The sequence below is a fragment of the Aulostomus chinensis genome, chromosome 24, assembly GCF_037954235.1.
Source record: "Aulostomus chinensis isolate RoL2024-O1b breed Wild chromosome 24, RoL_Achi_v1.0, whole genome shotgun sequence".
In the NCBI taxonomy this organism is placed as follows: Eukaryota; Metazoa; Chordata; class Actinopteri; order Syngnathiformes; family Aulostomidae; genus Aulostomus; species Aulostomus chinensis.
In genome coordinates, this window is record NC_141343.1 from 6,643,811 (window position 1) to 6,662,106 (window position 18,296).

Sequence of the window (18,296 nt, forward strand, 5' to 3'; positions counted from 1 at the left end):
TGAAGTACCGCTTTAATGGAAGCCACTTGTTCCATGAACTGTTTTTTTGTTTCTCTTTCTCTCCAAGAGCGTCACTTTCTTCCACTTGGTCTAATTTCCTTGGTTCAGCCACAGAAAATGTCTGTGTCATGAGTTCATTCGGGTTTCCAGAGAAATGGAAACCAAAAGTTGTCGGATCCACCCTGTGACTCAGGTCCAATTTGCTGGCAAATTCTTTGACACAAGCCCCGCCCCACCACCTTGTTCCCAGAATATCAGCCTGGTGTGTTTTTGTCAGCTAACAAAAGAGACAATTGAAGACTCAATTGTTCAGAGAGCACCGAGGCACTGAACCTGACTCTTCTCCTCTTTGTCCTGTGGGGTAGAATCAGTCAGAGGGTCCAAGACCCAGCACTTAGTGATTATGTAGCACCAACTGTGGGGGGGTGACACTTCTTCTGCCACTAGATGGCAGTACCTGTGACCAAATCACAACTGAAGCACTTTTGTGCTTCCTATGGACTTCTCCTTAATTAAGTCTGAATTCTTGCTTGTGTTGTACGTCGCTTTGGACAAAAGCGTCTGCTAAATTAAATTGTAGAAAAGAGACCTTGAAACAATGAGCTGTTCGACAGAGGCAGTAATCCCTGTCAAACCCTGTGTACCGTAACTCTGAGTAATACACAACACGTAATTTTTCATGGTTACCGTCTCTTAACGGCTTCTTTCCTCCTTCTTGTGTCTCTGCAGGAAAAGGAGATCCGTGTACTATCACTTCTGAAGTCTCCATGTGAATCATCTAATGAAGGGAACTCTTGTATAGTTAACAGACACACACACACACACTTGTAAACCAAAATCATTCTCATCTCCGCTAAAAAAAAAGAAAAAGGCAAAGCAAGAACCAGTTTGTAAAATAAAGCTGTATTTTTTCATATAGAGAACTCAACAGTATTAAACATATGCTGCTATATACTTGTACGATGTGTAAAAACTATTGATGTGTTTGTGCGATGTTTGTGTAAACTATTCTCACTTTTTTTTTTTTTTTTAATTAAAAGCATAAAATACCCTGAAACATCTTCTCTCGAGACCGGTTTTCTCTTCGCAGGAACAAACCAAACCAAGTTTCTGTAACATGTCTTCATTTATTAAACCCGCCTTGTTGGAAAACATAAACATACAAATAAAAGCTGATGAGTTGAGCCAATGTCTCGTATAAAACTGGTGGTCAGGTTTGGGTCGTTTCAGACGCTCGGACACACACAGAAGCACATGAGCGGAATGACTTATTGCTCATGTTTCAAGAAGAAGACGTGATTTGTTACTGTACATAAGAGCTAATATGTTTCTTTTAAGCATGTACAGAGTATTAACAGCGATACTGTGGTTTATATAACAAGCGCGTACGGTCGGGTGGGAGTTAAGTTCTCAAAGCCACCAGTTTCTTCTTCAGCGTGTCTATGTTGGCGCCGGAGAACTCATCCACCTGAAGGACGAGAGAACAGAGGTGTTGTTGTTGTTGCTTGTTTGGTACCTTGGTCAGAAAGAGCCCATACCACACTGAAACACACCTTCTGTCCTTTCTTGTAGAACTGGAACGTGGGCATGCAGCTGATACCGCAGTTTTTACTTACATCCTGGAAACACACACAGACACACGAAAAAGGGAACAGCAGTCAAGAGCGAGTTCTGTAACAACAACTCAGCAGGTGAGCTAACGTGAGGTCAGCTCAAGGAGTAGGGAGAGGGTGAGAAACTGATCCTGGACAAGCAGGACTTGATTTAACGAGGCACATCTTGATCAGAAGAAAAACTTGTTTTGTGAGGTAAAAATGATCTTTAAAAATGTGAAAATCCCTCGTGTTGGCGTTCCTCATGATCAGTGATGGGACAAGTGAAGAAAGAAACTGGAGGCAGTGGGCAACCCTGATCTGGATTTGGAAAATGATGCAATAAAATCTTGTCTTCCAGGGTGGTAACATTGTTTTTTTTTTTTTAATTTCATCTGATTTGCAACCAATTCTGCTGCTTATAACTCCTAAAAACAGGATACTTGCAGCGTTGTGAGTTGCACTTCTACCACCGCTTTTGTTCCTCCAAGACTACAGCTTCACCTTGGTGTTGATTCACAGCCGTTCCTTCAGTCTGGCCTCAACTACTTCTTTGCATTCACCCGACCAGCTGTGGGATGAACGGCCTGGCGCAGGAACTAAAAACCAAACCGTCTTGACTACATTAGTCAAGTGTGTCAACATTTCCCCCTCCAGCACGTTTTCTCATAAGATGAGCATCCCCTCTCTTAAAACTCACTTAAACTGAAGCCAAGTTTTCTTGGCTTTAAAAAAAACAAAAACAAAAAAACCCCACCAACCTCAGCCTCATCCACGTCCACCTGAAGGAAGATCACATTGGCGTTCTCAGCGTCTTCCGATAGTTTCTGCAAAAGAACGGATCTGTTTAAGAGGCGCCGTGTTCTACCGTTTTTCATCTCATTTATTGGCTGGCGTTTTCTTCTCGCTGCCGAAATGGAGCCGGATGAAAGGTTCCCTTAGCAACAAGCACTCTCCAATCAGATGCTCCTACACGTATCAATCAGGCTGAGTGCTTCCATCACAAAAACTGTAAGCCCTCACATCCTAAATGTACCTTCCTTCAGTACGGGCGCTCACTTCTGACAGCATAACAGGAAGAAAATGAAGAAAGGTAAAAGCTGTGTGGCGTTATGTTGGGGTGGAGTCATCACGCTGAAGGAGAAGGTTGGATTCATTACAAAGTCAAAAAATTAGGGTGGCATAATTAGAACCCAGGAAATAATTGACTTTTCCTCATCATTATAACCTGCCATGGGAATGTTTGTTAATCAGGGATTCTCTTTTTGTTTTGTTTGTACACTTTTGTGGCATAAATGTGAAAGTGAGCAATTCTTCCAGAATTCATTTTTAAGATGTGAACTTTTTTTCTTCTTCTCCTTTAACATGAAGCTTATTAATACATTATTAGGGCACCACACACACAAAATATGCAGACACTTTTGTCAATGCATTTCTAACATCACAAAGAACTGACAGATGTACACTTACTGTAAATGTGGGGGCCATCTGTTTACAGGGGCCGCACCAGGTGGCCGTAAAGTCCACCACCACCAATTTATCTTCGGCCTCCTTCAGGATGGCGTTAAACTCATCCTGTAAGAGACAAGGTCAGGTGAGTCACGTGGTTACCTACCAAATATTGCGTTACTACAAAAATGTATTTTATAGTTTTGTCATCTTTTTTTTTTTTTTACTTGTATTTTCCTCCTGTGATCTCTCTGAGCTCAGTTTGTTGTGTCTCACGGTGCGTTCAATTTCCGCCACAGTTATCGGAAAATAAGTAGCCACGCCTCGCATCAATAATCCAGTGAACTTCAAAGCAGCTGGAATGGATTTGTTATCGTTCTCACCCGCATTTCACGCACTCATAACCGCATTAAACTGTCAAGTGACGGCAACACAACTTCACCTCTGCTTGTTACTGACATTTTTACCACATCCAGCGTGAACGCGGCGGCGCTTTGAACTGGGACGAGTCCGGTGATAAGATCGTTAACACACTGCATTGTAAACAAAAAACAAAAAAAACGATTCAAAATAAGAGACTCAATATCGTTCACAAGTATTTTCACCAGCGCGACGCGACCGTGTGCGCGCCCGCCGCTCCTGAACCGCCCGGCGGAGGGACACGGCCTGCGGTCTGGCATCGTGTCACTGTTTCGGTGTAAGCTTGGTGCGGATTGAGCTGCACCTCCGCAACAATATGATGTGAAAATAATAATCGCTCGCGGTCGTTGATATTAGCCATCTCGACGCCGAAGCGCGGCGGCCGAACGTGGAAGCCTCCGTGCTTCCAGGCTAACGTGGTGGCAAAGCCCGCCCGCCCGCACGCACGCTTCTGTATCGCTGCTCGATCCACGGGTCCCACCGAGGGGAACCTCTGGATATTTAGCTCGCCAATGCATAAGAGTTTGTAAACTCGGAGCTCGAACCAGAAACTGGCGACACCGTTGTTATTATGGAGTCACAACAGGAAACGGGCGCGTATTCCCGGGGCTGCCACGGAACTAAAACCTGTCGTAACTAGCGACAATGGCGGCCATGGAAGACGTTACGCGAAGAACCGCTGCGTTCTTCAACAATAAAACTTACCATATTTTCCACTTGGCGAACCATGATGACGGTCGGATGCGCTGGTCTCGGTATAGACTGAAGGCGGCGGACAGAGGGAATGACCTACTTCCACTACCCACGCTGCTTTTTTTTATACGGCCGCGTCAAGCTCGGTTAAACCAAAGCGGAAATGGTTGTCTATGGCCTCAAAAATAAAAGCACGCCATCTTCGGCACATGCGTATAAACGGGTGTCTCTTTGCACCGCGTCGTTATGTAGCGCACAAACGACGTGTTCAAGAAACGTTTATTACAGGCAACTTATTTTGATGTATTTTCCTCCATTAAAACGTAATACTCTGACTTAATTACGTTGAGTTTTGGAAACTGGACATTTATTTTGAAAGTTTTTTTCCCGGAAAAGAACGTCATTCTTTCCTCAATACTTGATGTGGCTCGGCGCTTCTTCGATGGCTTTTTTTGTATGAATCTGGACGTGATTATAAAATGTTTCCTGTCAGTTTGGTCAGGGCGCGATATATTTGTTAATAGTGTGTCGGCTGGAGAGCAAGTTCACGTCTGCTCCGAAACACACCGAGTGTACGCATACCTGATAGATAATAACTTGTTATTTATGCTTGGATGACAAATGGAGTTAAAATTCGTGGTCGGTTGTATAATTCACACGTCAAAAGTCTTGACATGTAAAAGGCTAGCGAGGAGAGTGAAACGGCAATTCAAGTCACAATGACTTGACAATTCTCCATTTACCGTAAATGACCGAGAAAGCGTAGCTCCACGTCCTATACGGCTGTCGTCATTACGTCATCGCTTTTCCTGCGTTGCTCTGAGTTCCCTCATTTGGTTGCTTAGCTACGCCCAAACACATATTTAATGTGTGTACGTTGGTCTTGAAGTGAATATTTGATGTTGCCTCTCACTATAACTCGATTCATCTCTTAAAGGAAAGAACTAAGAAAACTAATAAAAACAACTAGACATTTAAAAAATGACATTCACCCTACAAAGGCGTTTTATCAGTGTCAGAGTTTTATTTTTGTTTGAATGGCAAGTTCTACCTTTACCGAGCTGGCAGATGATTTTGTTATTCATTTCTATATTAAATATGTATTAAATGCATTTATTACCACTGTGTGATGGCTCAGGATTGCTGTGGTCTCATAAACCTCATTCATGCTGAGCAAAAACTACCTGACGAGGTATCAGGAATGATTGGACATCTCTTTCTCTTTCAGTTTAACAAAGTCATTCAAATTTTAAAAACTGCTTTAAAAACAAAAGTGAAAGTAATAAAAAAAAAGCGCTGGCAGCAGTGAACTCTGAGTGACCCAGTAACAGGCCGTCTGTGTATGGTTGGCACGGAGACGAGTCCCAACCAGTATATGGTGTCCCAGTGGGTGGAGGTGCGAGTGAAGCGCAAGTGCGGTCGGTTTGGGGTGATTGGTGTGGTGTACCTGTCCGTATGTGCTGTGGCCGTGAGGGCAGGGTGTGATATAAACGCGGCGCTTGGGGTTACCAAAAAAAGTTCCACCATTTGGGAACGACAGAGGAGAAGAATCTGGCTAGAGATTTAGAGCCATGCTGTGAATGGTTGTCTGTCTCTGTGTTGGCCCTGCCATGGACTGGTGACCCGTCCAGTGTGAACCCCGCCTCACACCCAAAAGCTGCTGGGATAGGCTCCAGCCCCCGCGACCCGGACAGGATAAGTGGTAGAAAATGGATGGATGCGCGTGGGAAATAACACCTCCGGTTCGCCGCCAGGCAACCTCACTAAAATTCTGGCTTGTGTAAAAAAAAAACAAAAAAAACAACGCATTTGTTCAGCACTTTTTGCTGTCACATGATCTCGCGTGGGAGCAGATGTAAACAGAGCACCGAGGACGAAGACACGCAGGTGGAACAAATGAGCGAATGCGAGAATGTGTGGGGCACCGCGGGGTCCTCGGCGAGGACGAGGGGTGAGTTTGAACCGTTAGCTTTGATACCTGTCAAGAGCAGTACTAGCTAACGTTAGCAATTTGCTTAATGTGGGCATTAAAGGACAGATCCTGATCAAAGAGAACTCCTAGGTTCCTTACGGTCGTGCTGGGGGCCAAGGTGATGCCTTCCAGGGTTCCTATCTCATTAGATAGGGTGTCTCTAAGATGTTTTGGGCCCAGGACAATGACTTCAGTTTTGTCAGAGTTTAATAAAAGGAAATTATGGGTCATCCAAGTTTTTATCTCCTTCAGACAGGCCTCCAGTTTAGTCAGCTGGTTTACTTCATGAGGATGCATTGATAAGTACAGCTGTGTGTCGTCAGCATAGCAGTGAACATTAATTGAGTGCCCAAAAACTCAGCCAGAAACCTGGGTGTCATGATTGATGACCAGCTGACCTTTAAGGTTCATGTGGCCTCAGTTTCTCGGTCTTGCCGTTATGCCCTCTACAACATCAGGAAGATCAGACCCTTCCTGACCCAACAGACCACACAGATTCTGGTTCAGGCTCTTGTCATCTAACGCATTGACCACTGCAACTCTCTTCTGGCAGGCCTCCCTGCAGGCTCATTCAAGCCTCTGCAGATGATCCAGAATGCAGCAGCACGTCTGGTCTTCAACCAGCCCCAAAGGGCACATGTCACCCCGCTGCTGGTTTCTCTTCACTGGCTTCCAGTGGCAGCCAGGATCAAATTCAAGGCACTTCTCTTGGCTCACAAAACAATCACAAGAACGGCTCCAGCCTACCTGGAATCCCTGATCCAGGTCTACTCTCCTTCTCGCCCACTACGCTCTGCATGCCAAAGACGCCTGGTGCTTCCAGCCCAGCGCTGCTCCAAATCTCTAGCCAGACTCTTCTGTTGTTCCCAAATGGTGGAACGAACTACAGAACTCTGTGTGTTCTGCTGAGTCCCTTTCTACTTTTAAGAGACAATTGAAGACTCAATTGTTCAGAGAGCACCGAGGCACTGAACCTGACTCTTCTCCTCTTTGTCCTGTGGGGTAGAATAAGTCAGAGGGTCCAAGACCCAGCACTTAGTGATTATGTAGCACCAACTGTGGGGGGTGACACTTCTTCTGCCACTAGATGGCAGTACCTGTGACCAAATCACAACTGAAGCACTTTTGCGCTTCCTATGGGTTTTTCCTTCAGTCTGAATTCTTGCTTGTGTTGTTCGTCGCTTTGGACAAAAGCGTCTGCTAAATGAAATTGTAGAATTGTAGACTGGGAGCCAGAGCCTTCAGCAATCAGGCCCCCCTCCTGTGGAACCGTCTCACAGTTTCAGTCCGGGATGCAGACACCCTCTCGACCTTTAAGAGCAGACTAAAGACCTTCCTTTTTGATGAGGCTTATAGTTGGGCTGCTTAGGCTGGCCCTCAGATATGCTGCTGTTGGCTTAGACTGCTGGGGGATCTCCCATGAGATCTGAATGTACTGAAACATTGAAATGTTTTTGACATTTTTATCTTTTACTGGCTGAAATGGGCTGATAAAGTGACCGGCGCTATCTCCCAGAACACTTTGGAGTTTCACGTGGTCCACGTACTTGGAAAACTGGGGCGATCCCTCTACAGGGGCCACACCACAAGGCCATGAAGTCCACCACCACCAGTTTGGTTCCGGCCTCCTTCAGGATGGTGTCAAACTCACCCAGTATGGCTCTTCCTCATTCTTCATTTTCTAAATTGTTACTCCTTCTAGTAGTTACATATTTACTCCAACTTCATTAGACTTTAATGAATGTGATTTTTTGTCTGGTGAAATCGTTTTTTTTTTTTTTACATTCCTGGTGATGTTTTTCCTCCCTCCTCCCGCTCGTCTTGTGCCCATGAGGCCACACGGGGGCGCCAGAGTGTTTGACAGCCGCTCTTCTGTCAGTGTGAGTCATGTACCTGCATGTTGGGGCCTACAAATACAACTTCAAGTGCTAGTTAGATGTATTATCGTCAACTTTATGGTGTATTTCAGTTTATTTTCCCACGTGTGAGCAGGTACCAGAGAATGTATGTAAAAGCGGGTTCCGCCAGGGAGACGCAGGCATTAGAACTTATGCTGTCACTGGTTTGCCGCCTGTCTAAAATGGATGACGCAGAGGGTGTCATCGTCTCTACTGCTGAATTAACAGACTACGTCAGCAAAGTCATCGTTGAAATGTGGGTATTAAGGTGGAGGTAATTGTCGTGAGTCGGTGTTTATGCCCGGGGGAAGTCGCGAAAGAGTGACGAGACCGGAAGTAGAACATTGCCGAGCCAAGTTCTCCCCTAACAAAGAGAAGATGCTCAAGTGACGTCGGTTGTTTAAGTAGAGGAAAATGAAACGTCATGACTTACCAAACATTCCACGAAGATTTTTTTTTTAAAAGCAAACTTTATTGATTCATACAAAAGCTCAGTTTCAGTCAATAATGTACCCAAGTAGCAGCATCAGCGCAACTCCTCCCAACCATCTGCCTGCTAACATTATAAATTCATGCCATGATGCTTTTATTTCTTTCCGACTTCCCATCCATCACCCAGAAAATTGCCTGAATGATGGTGCTCCGTCAAGAAGGACGACAGCGCGTCGCCTCACTCGATGCAGCAGGTAATCCAGTTCCACGCAGACGTCCTAACTTTGTAAACATTGTGAGCGGATGATTCCTGACAACGGCACGAGCTCATCGGGGAGGTTCTCGTTCTCCCTGGAGGAGTTGATGATTAGCTGTAATGGTGTCACCGTCCCAGCGTGTAAACCGTCGTACCTGCTCCCGTACGAGCCCCGTGTTTGTTGTACTCAGGGACGATGACTACACTACCCACAATCCTAGGACTCGTCATCTTACTGGTGGAGAGTGTGGTTCTGATGATCGCCTGAGAGGAACCTGGCTGCAGGAACACACACTGACATCTGTGACAAGTTAACTAGCAACAACACAAAACGTGATGTCACCACGAAGGTGAGAATAGCACTTGCACTGCATCATGGATGAGAAGCTCCTCCCATTTTTTGGACCGAATTCCAGAGGAGAACTTGCTTAAAGACACAATTTGCTATAACTATTTATTGAGAGTAGCTTGAAGCTAAACGCATATACTGCTAAGTAGTAGTGGTTAGTGGTAGGTATCTGTCGCTCCATCCTTCATGTCCTTCGCAGAGATGTCGTCCACATCAGACGGCGATGATGGCCTTGCCCAGGTTCTCGCCCCGCAGCATCCCCATGAAAGCAGCCGGCATGTTTTCAAAGCCTTTAGTGACGTGCTCCAGACACTTCAGCTTGTTCTGCAGACGCAAACGAAACAACGGAACTGAGCGAGAAGAACTGAAGGCTCGACCCTTGAATATGCGGTGGTGCTTCCGTGACAAACCTCTTTCAACCATCCCATCAGCCGCCTGAGGGACTCGGGGTGCTTGTGCTCCCACCTGGACTGCATGAAGCCCTCCATCTTCAGCTGCTTGAAGATCATGGTCAGGTGTGGGTACGGGCCTGAAGGAGAACCAGAGAAAAAAACGACAACCCTTGAACCCGAGTATGGTTGAGGGTTCATTTCGCTCCCCAGGCGTTTCAATAACAATGTCGCCCCCCCCATTGGAGAAACAGGCACATTATCTCATGCCTACATGAAAATAAAACCCATCCTTTTTCTACTGCCTATCCTGTTAAGTGTCGTGGGGGGGTGGAGCCTATCCCAGCAGCCTTCAGGTGAGAGGCGGGGTTCACCCTGGACAGGTCACCAGTCCATCACAGGGCCAACACATAGAGACAGACAACCATTCACACTCACAATGAGACCTCGAGGAAATTCCTTCAAACATAGAACAAACACTCACCGGGACTCAGTGACCTGCGAAAATATGGGGGTCAAAAAGGTCACGGTTGGTGTAACAGGCACACAGTCTGATGTTGTGTTTCTAGTTTCAGTTGAATTTCCATCGAGTCAAAACAGAATCCAGCTCCATTTGAATCGTTCAAGTGGAAATATGAGAAGGAGGGCACCTACCAGTCTGGGGTGTGGTGTCGTTGTACGTAGAGATACTTCCACACACGGCCACTCGCCCGAAGTTTTTCATCTGCTCTAAGGCGGCAGTTGAGAACGGGCCTCCCACCTGCAACCAACACGAGGGAGGAAGAGCTCACGCTGATGTCAATCTCAGCCAAAGCGCGTTCAACATGGACAAACCGCGTTTACGTTTTCAAAGAAGCAGTCGTATCCCTCGGGAGAAGCCTTCCTCAGCGCCTCCTCAACGGATCCCACCGTTTTGTAGTTGAAGGCCTCGTCGAAGCCCAGTTTCTTGAGGAAAGCCACCTTGGCGTCGGACCCCGCCGAGCCCACCACCTTGCAGCCTTTTATCTTGGCGATCTGGCCCACCACTGAGCCCACCGCCCCGGCAGCTGCATTCACCAGCAGGGTCTCACCCTTCTTCAGTCCCAGGACTTCCTCGATTCCGAACAGAGCCGTCAGTCTGGAGAGAGGAAGGTGCCAGAGCTCAGGACATCGACCTGCCACAGCTGGATCGGTATCAGCTTGAAGGTTGTCAGATATAAAAACATTCTTTTGCAGAACAAAATTCTGAAAAGACACTTATTACTTTGGTGACAATAATCATATATACATATATCATATCTATATATCCATCTATACACACACACACACATCTATCTATCTATCTATCTATGATGGTCTATTGAATTTTTTCCCCTCCCTAATATTGGCACCGGCTCCAAAAATCCAGTATGGAGGTCAAAGTCCAGTCATCACTTGCTGTCAAACTGAATGGTCATGGCTGCATCAGATGCCACACAACCACATGTGGACATCACCTGTTTAAAGACAAGTTTCTATGACATTCATATTTTGATAATTCTGACTAAATGGGAACAAATGTGAGAATTTTCTTCCTTCCTAACATCGGCCCTCAATATCCTGAATCTGTCGAGTCTCTGGGAGGCAAAGACTTTTAATAGATGAAGACAGACAGTTTCGCCTCCTCGACCTTTGGAGCGTCAACTGCAATTCTTTCCCCCGGAACGCTGAGGTTATTGATGACCTCATCCGACCGGGAAAACAAACATCTGGGGTCCGTCCGGTTTATTCTCATCAAACCTCAGCTGTTCTGCTTGGATGAGAGTCTTCAAAAGACAAACACAGCTGGGAAACTCCAGCGATTCCCTCCTCTGAAGTTTCAGCAGGGAGATGGAAGCACTTCGTCCAGATGGACAATCTTGTCTCACACCGATTCAACAAAGCTCGCCCGCACTCTTTGTTCCTGGGCGATTGGTCACACGCGGGAACCGTCTATTGGTTACTCGCTGTATTTCTTACCGCCCAGGTTTATTTGTCCTGGTGATTACATTCAGGATCTCCCGTCGCACGACATCATTTAAACGAGAAAATAAATCATTTTTGTTCCAACCCTCACACACACACACACACACACACACACACACACACACACACACACACACAGGTTGAGCCATCGTACCCAGGCATGCCGATGCTACCCAGCGCCAGGGACAAAGAGACGTCCTGAGGCCAGTCGGGCATGATGGGTTTGAGGTCCGTCCCGTCACAGACGGTGTGGGTTCTCCAGCCGCAGCGACCCACAACATGGCTCCCCACTGGAAACGCTGGGTTTTTACTTTGGATCACTCTAAGAAACAGAAAAAAAAACAAACACTTATGACAGGGGACTTCTTTTTTTTTTTAACCCTGTCTTTTTCTTGGCTTTATTTTTTTGTTTCCCGTCTTTAATGTCAATGTCTTGCAGGTTTGATTGTCATGATTTGTTGCTGTCTAGTAACTGCAACAGAAAAAAGAAAAGCACTTTGCTTCAAAAGAAACATAACAAGGGTTTGGTTTGTGAGTAATTGATTCTGCATGTTTATTAGTTGAAACGTTCCAGCTGAAACATTTACGTCAAAGCCAAAAGTATTTGTTTTCGCTCAGTGAGTCAAAGGCCGCAGTAATTAAGAGAAGCTGCGGACCGAGTTCTGTTCCGCCAGACAAGCATCAGGACATATGTGAGACATTTCTGCGTGTGTGCGTTTGCTCTCTTACTTGGCCACTTGAGTTCCGATCATCACGTCTCCTTCTTTCATTCTGACCCGGCTGAACGGCCTGGCGAGACAAAGGAGAAACAAGTTCCATCGCATTCTCGATTGCGTTTCCACGTTTCTCTGATGACGCGTGAACACTCACCTCATGTAAGGGTCAACGCTGAGAAAGACGGCCTCCAAAAGCACCTCTGAAACACAGCAAGACGTGAGGAAGCACGTCTGAGTTTTAAGGGGGACACAAAGGAAGGAGTGCACGAGTGAATCGTCTTACGGCCATCTTTAGGCTCAGGGAGCTCCTCCGCCTTGAGCTCAAAGTCACTTTTCTTGGGGAAGCCGTCAAAGTGCTTGGCGAGGATCCAGGTCTTGGCTTGGACCATGATTCTGAAAGAAAACACAATCAGAAACCCCAAACCACAGAGGCGTCATGCCCTGATATGATATTACACCAGTTGATAAACGGGACTTTTAGAGACCTGAAAGCAAAACTGGTGATTAAGTGATAGGATCTCCTTTGAGCGTGTCAAATCATTATTGTTTTCATCATGTATTAGTCTCAGCATTGTCAATGAAAAACGTTAAAAATCCTCAGCTTCTTTTTTTTTGCCCCCCCCTCCCCAAAACCATCCAAAAATCTTCTTTTAATCCATTAAATGACAAAAATCCTAATAATTAAAAGTCAGAAGCCTGCGAACAGTTGACTTCCTCTTTCGTGACTTTTGCATTTGCGAAAAAAGAAAATAGAAAAGTTTAAGACGTCCTCGTGATACACCCACAGACATAAAGCCAGCGACAACAAATACAATGAAAATATTAATAAAATAAGCTCTCGTATAGGAACCAGCAGTAGAATGAGAAACAGGAAAAAGCAAAGGTACAAGATGTGAAAACTTTGCCCAGGACGCCTGCACACACGCTTATGAATTAAAGTATAAAACAGGAAGAAGCAGGTGTGTTTTTTCAGACAACGCAACTTTAACCAATCAATTAGTTGACATTTGTTTGAGATTCCAACCCGGGGAAACTGTTCTAAACATGGTTACATCGTTAGAAGAGCGAAAAACCCCGTCAATCGAATCCAAAAGACTCACCCGTTACAGTCCAGTGTGCAGGAGAAACGGTGAGATTCGTGAACTCTCTGAGGAAAACCGGAGCAGTGGTAGTTTGACTGGAGCGGAGGGGGCGGGCCCTGCGCTCCAACGTGACGTTTGATTGGTTGAAAGTCAACGCGCAGGAGGACGTGACCCTACCCCTGCGTGGTGACGTTAGCCTCCGTTTGGAAATTGGGCGCGCGCACAGCTAAGCGGCTAGGACGGGCGGCTAACTGAGCGGAGCCAGCGGACGAAATAGTGAGTAAAGGAGTTTTATTTAAGCGTTTTATTGGTATGCTAACAGTACGAAACGCTTTATTTTCGATACTGCGGGCGGGTTAAAAATATGTTTTCATGCTTCCTGTGTACAACTGACGACGTCACAAATGTGACTATTAAATTTTAGCCGAAACCAGACTTTTTTTTTTTACTTGAAGACATATTAGCCGCTAGCATGAACTAGCATTCGCCTAATTTCGGGTTGTTAGTCAGCTTTAACAGCGTAACATCTCACTTTAAACTCAGTTTTGGCTTTGACTCTGACGGCAGTAAAATGTCGAAATTGACATTAATTAACCGCTGACTGAAGAGCTGAGATAATACTTCTATGTCAGGGACAATTTTGTATTTAGCTCTCAAAACTACGTGACTTGCTTGCACCGACGGCTAATAATTACAAGATTTCTCATGTTTTGAACTGAAATACGGTGGCCCAGAAAGATCAATCCAGCAAACGCTGAAAGGCAACCAAGAAAAAAAGTATCCAATGGCAATTTCATTTGTCATCAGATTAAACTGTTTATTTTTGCCTCTTATAATCCACTCAGTATCTTTATATGTCCCTGTTGTATTTAATATAATTTAGCAATTTATGTGAACTGGCTTGGCTGTTTGACCTGTGTTTTGTGTGCAATCTGACTGTTGTAGCTGGAGCAGCAAAGAAAATATCAGACATTTGTGCAGATTGACTCAGTGTTTTCTTAGGATTTAGACCTCCTAATTATATTGTTCCATAACCTCTCGCTCTGCGTCCACCATCACCTAATCCTCCTTTGTTTATGCCGTGCTGCTGTGGGACTAAAGGCAGTAACAAGTGGGGGGGTGGTGCACAGGTTACAGAACCACCATGTTAGACGGTGGCCAGTTCGTGGAGGCCTTGGGCCGTCTCGGTTATCCTGACGCATCATCGCTGACGGCCTCAGAGTTTGACTGGCTCTTTGACTGTGCTCCGGAAAACCTACACTTCTTGCGATTTGTCTGTCGGACACTCAACCGGAACAACGTCCTAACTGCAGAAGAGGTGCACGCTTTTAAGGAGCTGAGGAAGTCTGGAAAACCAATTCTAGATAAAGCAGCACTGGGTGAGGTCCTTAAAACAATTGGACCATCAGATGGGAGCAGTGGGACTGTCTTTGGACCCTCTTCATCTTCCATGTTTGATGCAGAAGGGGATGTGACCATAGAGGAATTGGAGGCGGAGCTCCAGGCACTGCATAAAGAGAAAGAGCTTAAGCAGAGACGCTACAACAGGTTGCAGGTTGTTGCTACTGCTCGTGCAGACGTTGACCTGCGGCTCACGTCAGAACTGCACAGTGCTGCATCTAAGCTAAAGGATGCCAGTGCTTCTATTGGAGCTGAAAATGCTGATACCAATGCTCTGTTGCAACACCTCACAGATGAAGTGAGCAAGCTCACTTCATATGTCCTGTTTCAGACAGGAAAAACAGAGCCATCGGCCCAGTCAATCCCCTCTGTTTATAAAAAGCCCACCATTCTCCTCTCCCAGCTGTCCTTGGATCCGTATCTTCGTCAAGAAGAGCGAAACACCAAAACCCTCTCTGTCTTCACTCAGAAGCATTTCTTTCAGGGCATCTCTGATATTGTTGAGACATCTTGCTCTGAGCGCTTCCGGGTCTTGGATCTCAGCTCTTGTGATATTGAAGGGGAAGAAGAGAAATCGGAGGGACAGAGCGAGGAAGAGTGTGTTGTGGGTCGACAGAGGACAGAGATGGCCAGACTTCAGTGGTCTCACATTGTGGCCCAGCACCAGCTAATGCAGGCTACCGCAGAGGAAAAGAGTGTGGAGGCCGGACTAGAATGGCTGTCTGAGAAGTCCTCCCATACCAAGGTAAAGCAGACTAACATGAGTCGAGATGAAAAGTATCTCTGACTTCTCTCAGCTACTTCTTATCGATCTTTTCACCCTTCCAGAGCATCTCCACGTCCTCCTCCCTGCATGTGCGTGAGGTTGTGTCCAGGAAGGAGTTGCAAGCAGTGGAGGCGGAGCTGGAGGCCCTTCTCCATGGACCAGTTCCTGCTGCTCTCAGGGAGTCAGCCAGGCTGCTTAACGTGCCAGTAGTGAAAGGAGACCTGGCTCTGCAGCTGGCCAGACAGGACTACTACACATCACGACAGGATCAGGTCTGCTGGACTTTTCAACATGATTCTTCTTAACCGTAAAATATAGTTTCATTACTGATTGACTGCAACCATCTTTTTAAAATTTTTCCCCCCTCCAAGGTTCGTGATTACCTCCTCCGCCAGAAGGCCTCCTTTGACCTGCTCCTCCTAGCCCAGGAGATGGAGTTAAGGAGGTGGAGAGCTTCCCTGAAGCAGCTGGGAGAAGTCAAGGGTAGACTAGTGAGTGAAGATCAAGCGGCGTCCCTCAGGATGGAGGCCTTGGCTCATCCTGACCTGGTGATCAACCCCAGGCCCAGTCCCATCATCAGCAGCAAGGATGCAGCCTTCAGCAGGTAACACAGGGAAAGTGACCTATTTCAGATGAGTTATCATAAATGGCTGGTCTGTTGTTCTGCTACACACAAGCTAACTGCAGAAACCTGGTCCAGGATAAATGTCAGTGATGTAACGACCCGTTCTCTCAGACTCCTGCAGATCCTCCACCACCATTCAGACAAAGGACGAGCAGAGCCTTTTCGGACATATGAAGCTTTGGACCAGGCTGCTCGCGACCTAGCGGAGAACCTCCAGGTGTCCCGCGATGCTCTAGCTGGGGCCAGCCGTGAGCAGCGCTACACAGCAGCTCGTATTAATAGCGACCGTGAGGCGCTTCAAAGGTCCATGTACACAGAGTTCCAGCAGCTGGTCTTAGGTCCGCAGGTATGTTCAGCGGCCCTCACTGACCAGGAGCTGCTCTGCCCCAACGCACAGGTGGGTGTGTTTCCCTTGGTGTTGCGCACAGTCTTCTAGAGTCAGTTTGAGAAACAATCCAAGATGTAAGTTTGTCTTTTAAATTGCTAGTGTCTGGTGGTGTCGAGGGAAGCCGGTAGCACAATGGTTTATGTCTTCTACATGACACTTTTTGCGTCACGATTGATGTCAAACAGAGACACAGGGTTCGGGTGTACAAGTACTGCATGATACCACTTTGCTGTGTGGCATTAACTTCCACCAAGAGAATGCAGAACTGCGGGTTCCTTCTGGGTGCTCAAGATATGTGTCAGGAAGGTTGCCTACAATATGTACAACACAAGCAAGAATTTCGACTGGAGGGAAAACCTTTGGAAGAACGAGAAAGTGTTTCAAGTCTGATTGGCTGCAGGTGCTGCCATCTCGTGGCAGAAGTGCCAGAGCTTTTTAAAATTTTCCTTTGTTAATATAATTTAACCACAACCAATAATTCAACATCAACAATGTCTTTCAATATTCAAAATTGTCAGTGCTAAGTGTTCACTAAGAGCTGGGACTTAAACCCTCTGACTCACTCTATCCCTGAGGACCAAGAGGAGAAGGGTCAGATTTAAGTGCCTCGTTGTTCCCTGAACAGTCAAGTCTTCAAATGCCTCTTAAAAGTAGAAAGGGACTCTGTTAGATAATAAGCCTCCTGGGTAGGTTTGATATAGTTGCTCACTGCTCTGTTTTCTCCACAGGAGCTGACGACAAAGCTGGCAGAAGCGGAGGCTCAGCTGCAGAGTTTGCAGCATGTGATGCAAGAAATAGTTGGGGACGTTAAAGCCAAGCGCTCCCAGCTGGAGCGTAATCCCCTCCTCAGGCGAGAGAGGGAGCTGTATGTCTACTTCCACTTGGACGCCCAGCTTCTTCAGAAAATAGTTGAAGATCTGGAGAGTAAAAAGAACCTTGGAAGACGACAGCGGTAGTGAAATCAAGGAGAATAAACCTTTCAACGTGCAGTGACGGAGTTTAAGGAAGTCGACATGTATTATTGTGTGATGGGAGTCCAGTGTCACGGGATGTTCTAACATTTCTTATTTCATTGTTGTCTTAAATCAACTGTCTAATAAAACAAGAAACTTTTATGTGAAAGGTTTTTTGTTTTTTTGGTAAGGTGATGGATGTTGTGGGAGGTCAGCAGTGTATCACACACACTGTTTTTAGCATTAACTAACCCTGCCCCCCCCCCCCCCTTTGTTTCCCCCCATTTGTTTAGGTCATTGATAGATGAGGAGTTTAAGATCCCCAGGTAGAATCAGAGAAGAACAAGCTTTGGGTCAGGGAGGAAATGGATGAATCTAGCAGCAGGCTGTACTCAGGACCTCTGTCTCGAGCAGCCCAGAAGGTCCTGGCTGTTCTACGTGCTCAGAGTCCACACGCTTCCCCATACGACAGCCTCTACTCCAGCTGTCGTAGGCCAAGTGAGTCAGGCACAGACCTACTTAACTGTAACAAATGGGCTTCCTTCCTCTTGTACCCGGAGTGTGAAACCTGTTGGACATCTAGTAGGGGCAGGGGGCGTCTTTGGATTAAATTGGGTTCTATTTTTAGAAGTTAGCCCAAAGCACAACCAGCTTTTTCAGTATCAGAACTGCTAGCTTGTTTTCTTTCCTGTGCTGTAAGTTCAATCAAAGCAACAGAGCTAAACTGTTAATATTCGTGTGGGGACATAGAAGCAGTCGCTGCACCACACTGTTTTACAGAAAGTCTCCTTTTGACTCACAAAGTTCATGTTTTTTCTCATGTGATAGTGGAGAGGTGTTACGGCAGCCAGACGGAGGCTTGCACTCCCAGCAGTTGGAGCCTAGATCAGGATGAGTGGAGTGCTAGAGACGCATGCCGGTAGGTAGCTGAT

At 46.2% G+C, this 18,296-nt stretch overlaps 5 protein-coding genes across 14 annotated transcripts in view; 3 read left to right on the top strand and 2 right to left on the bottom strand.

Annotated features, from left to right (window-relative positions):
• svep1 (sushi, von Willebrand factor type A, EGF and pentraxin domain containing 1) overlaps positions 1-1,184 on the top strand; it is a 102,597-nt gene extending 101,413 nt beyond the window's left edge. For all 7 annotated transcript variants that reach the window (XM_086198119.1, XM_086198117.1, XM_086198118.1 and 4 more), the window contains one exon: positions 730-1,184. In XM_086198119.1, the coding sequence (XP_086054245.1) occupies positions 730-760 (31 nt within the window). In that variant the 3' untranslated portion in view covers positions 761-1,184. The remainder of the gene's footprint in view (positions 1-729) is intronic.
• On the bottom strand, positions 951-4,323 carry txnb (thioredoxin b). The gene is made up of 5 exons (XM_086198120.1): positions 4,167-4,323; positions 3,063-3,167; positions 2,354-2,419; positions 1,554-1,619; positions 951-1,468 (listed from the first exon to the last, which is right to left on the bottom strand). The coding sequence occupies exons 1-5, from the start codon at positions 4,188-4,190 to the stop codon at positions 1,403-1,405; spliced, it is 327 nt and encodes a 108-aa protein (XP_086054246.1). The 5' UTR covers positions 4,191-4,323; the 3' UTR covers positions 951-1,402.
• Positions 4,324-8,482: 4,159 nt separating this feature from the next.
• LOC147238534 (prostaglandin reductase 1-like) lies at positions 8,483-13,377 on the bottom strand. Its single transcript, XM_086197041.1, has 9 exons — positions 13,250-13,377; positions 12,433-12,542; positions 12,304-12,349; positions 12,163-12,222; positions 11,588-11,755; positions 10,294-10,567; positions 10,105-10,210; positions 9,472-9,590; positions 8,483-9,385 (listed from the first exon to the last, which is right to left on the bottom strand). Exons 2-9 carry the CDS (start codon positions 12,536-12,538, stop codon positions 9,275-9,277), a joined length of 990 nt encoding a protein of 329 aa, XP_086053167.1. The 5' UTR covers positions 12,539-12,542; positions 13,250-13,377; the 3' UTR covers positions 8,483-9,274.
• The window catches only part of poln (polymerase (DNA directed) nu), a 48,948-nt gene continuing 43,997 nt past the window's right edge, over positions 13,346-18,296 (top strand). Inside the window, exons 1-3 of one of the 4 annotated variants that reach the window (XM_086197039.1) lie at positions 13,346-13,507; positions 17,658-17,862; positions 18,193-18,283. In XM_086197039.1, coding sequence (XP_086053165.1) covers positions 17,730-17,862; positions 18,193-18,283 — 224 coding nt within the window. In that variant the 5' untranslated portion in view covers positions 13,346-13,507; positions 17,658-17,729. The remainder of the gene's footprint in view (positions 13,508-17,657; positions 17,863-18,192; positions 18,284-18,296) is intronic. The other 3 variants (XM_086197037.1, XM_086197036.1, XM_086197035.1) reach the window with 3 other exon arrangements.
• Positions 13,537-17,572, top strand: haus3 (HAUS augmin-like complex, subunit 3). The gene is made up of 5 exons (XM_086197040.1): positions 13,537-15,377; positions 15,461-15,670; positions 15,770-16,002; positions 16,135-16,420; positions 17,140-17,572. The coding sequence occupies exons 1-5, from the start codon at positions 14,376-14,378 to the stop codon at positions 17,365-17,367; spliced, it is 1,959 nt and encodes a 652-aa protein (XP_086053166.1). The 5' UTR covers positions 13,537-14,375; the 3' UTR covers positions 17,368-17,572.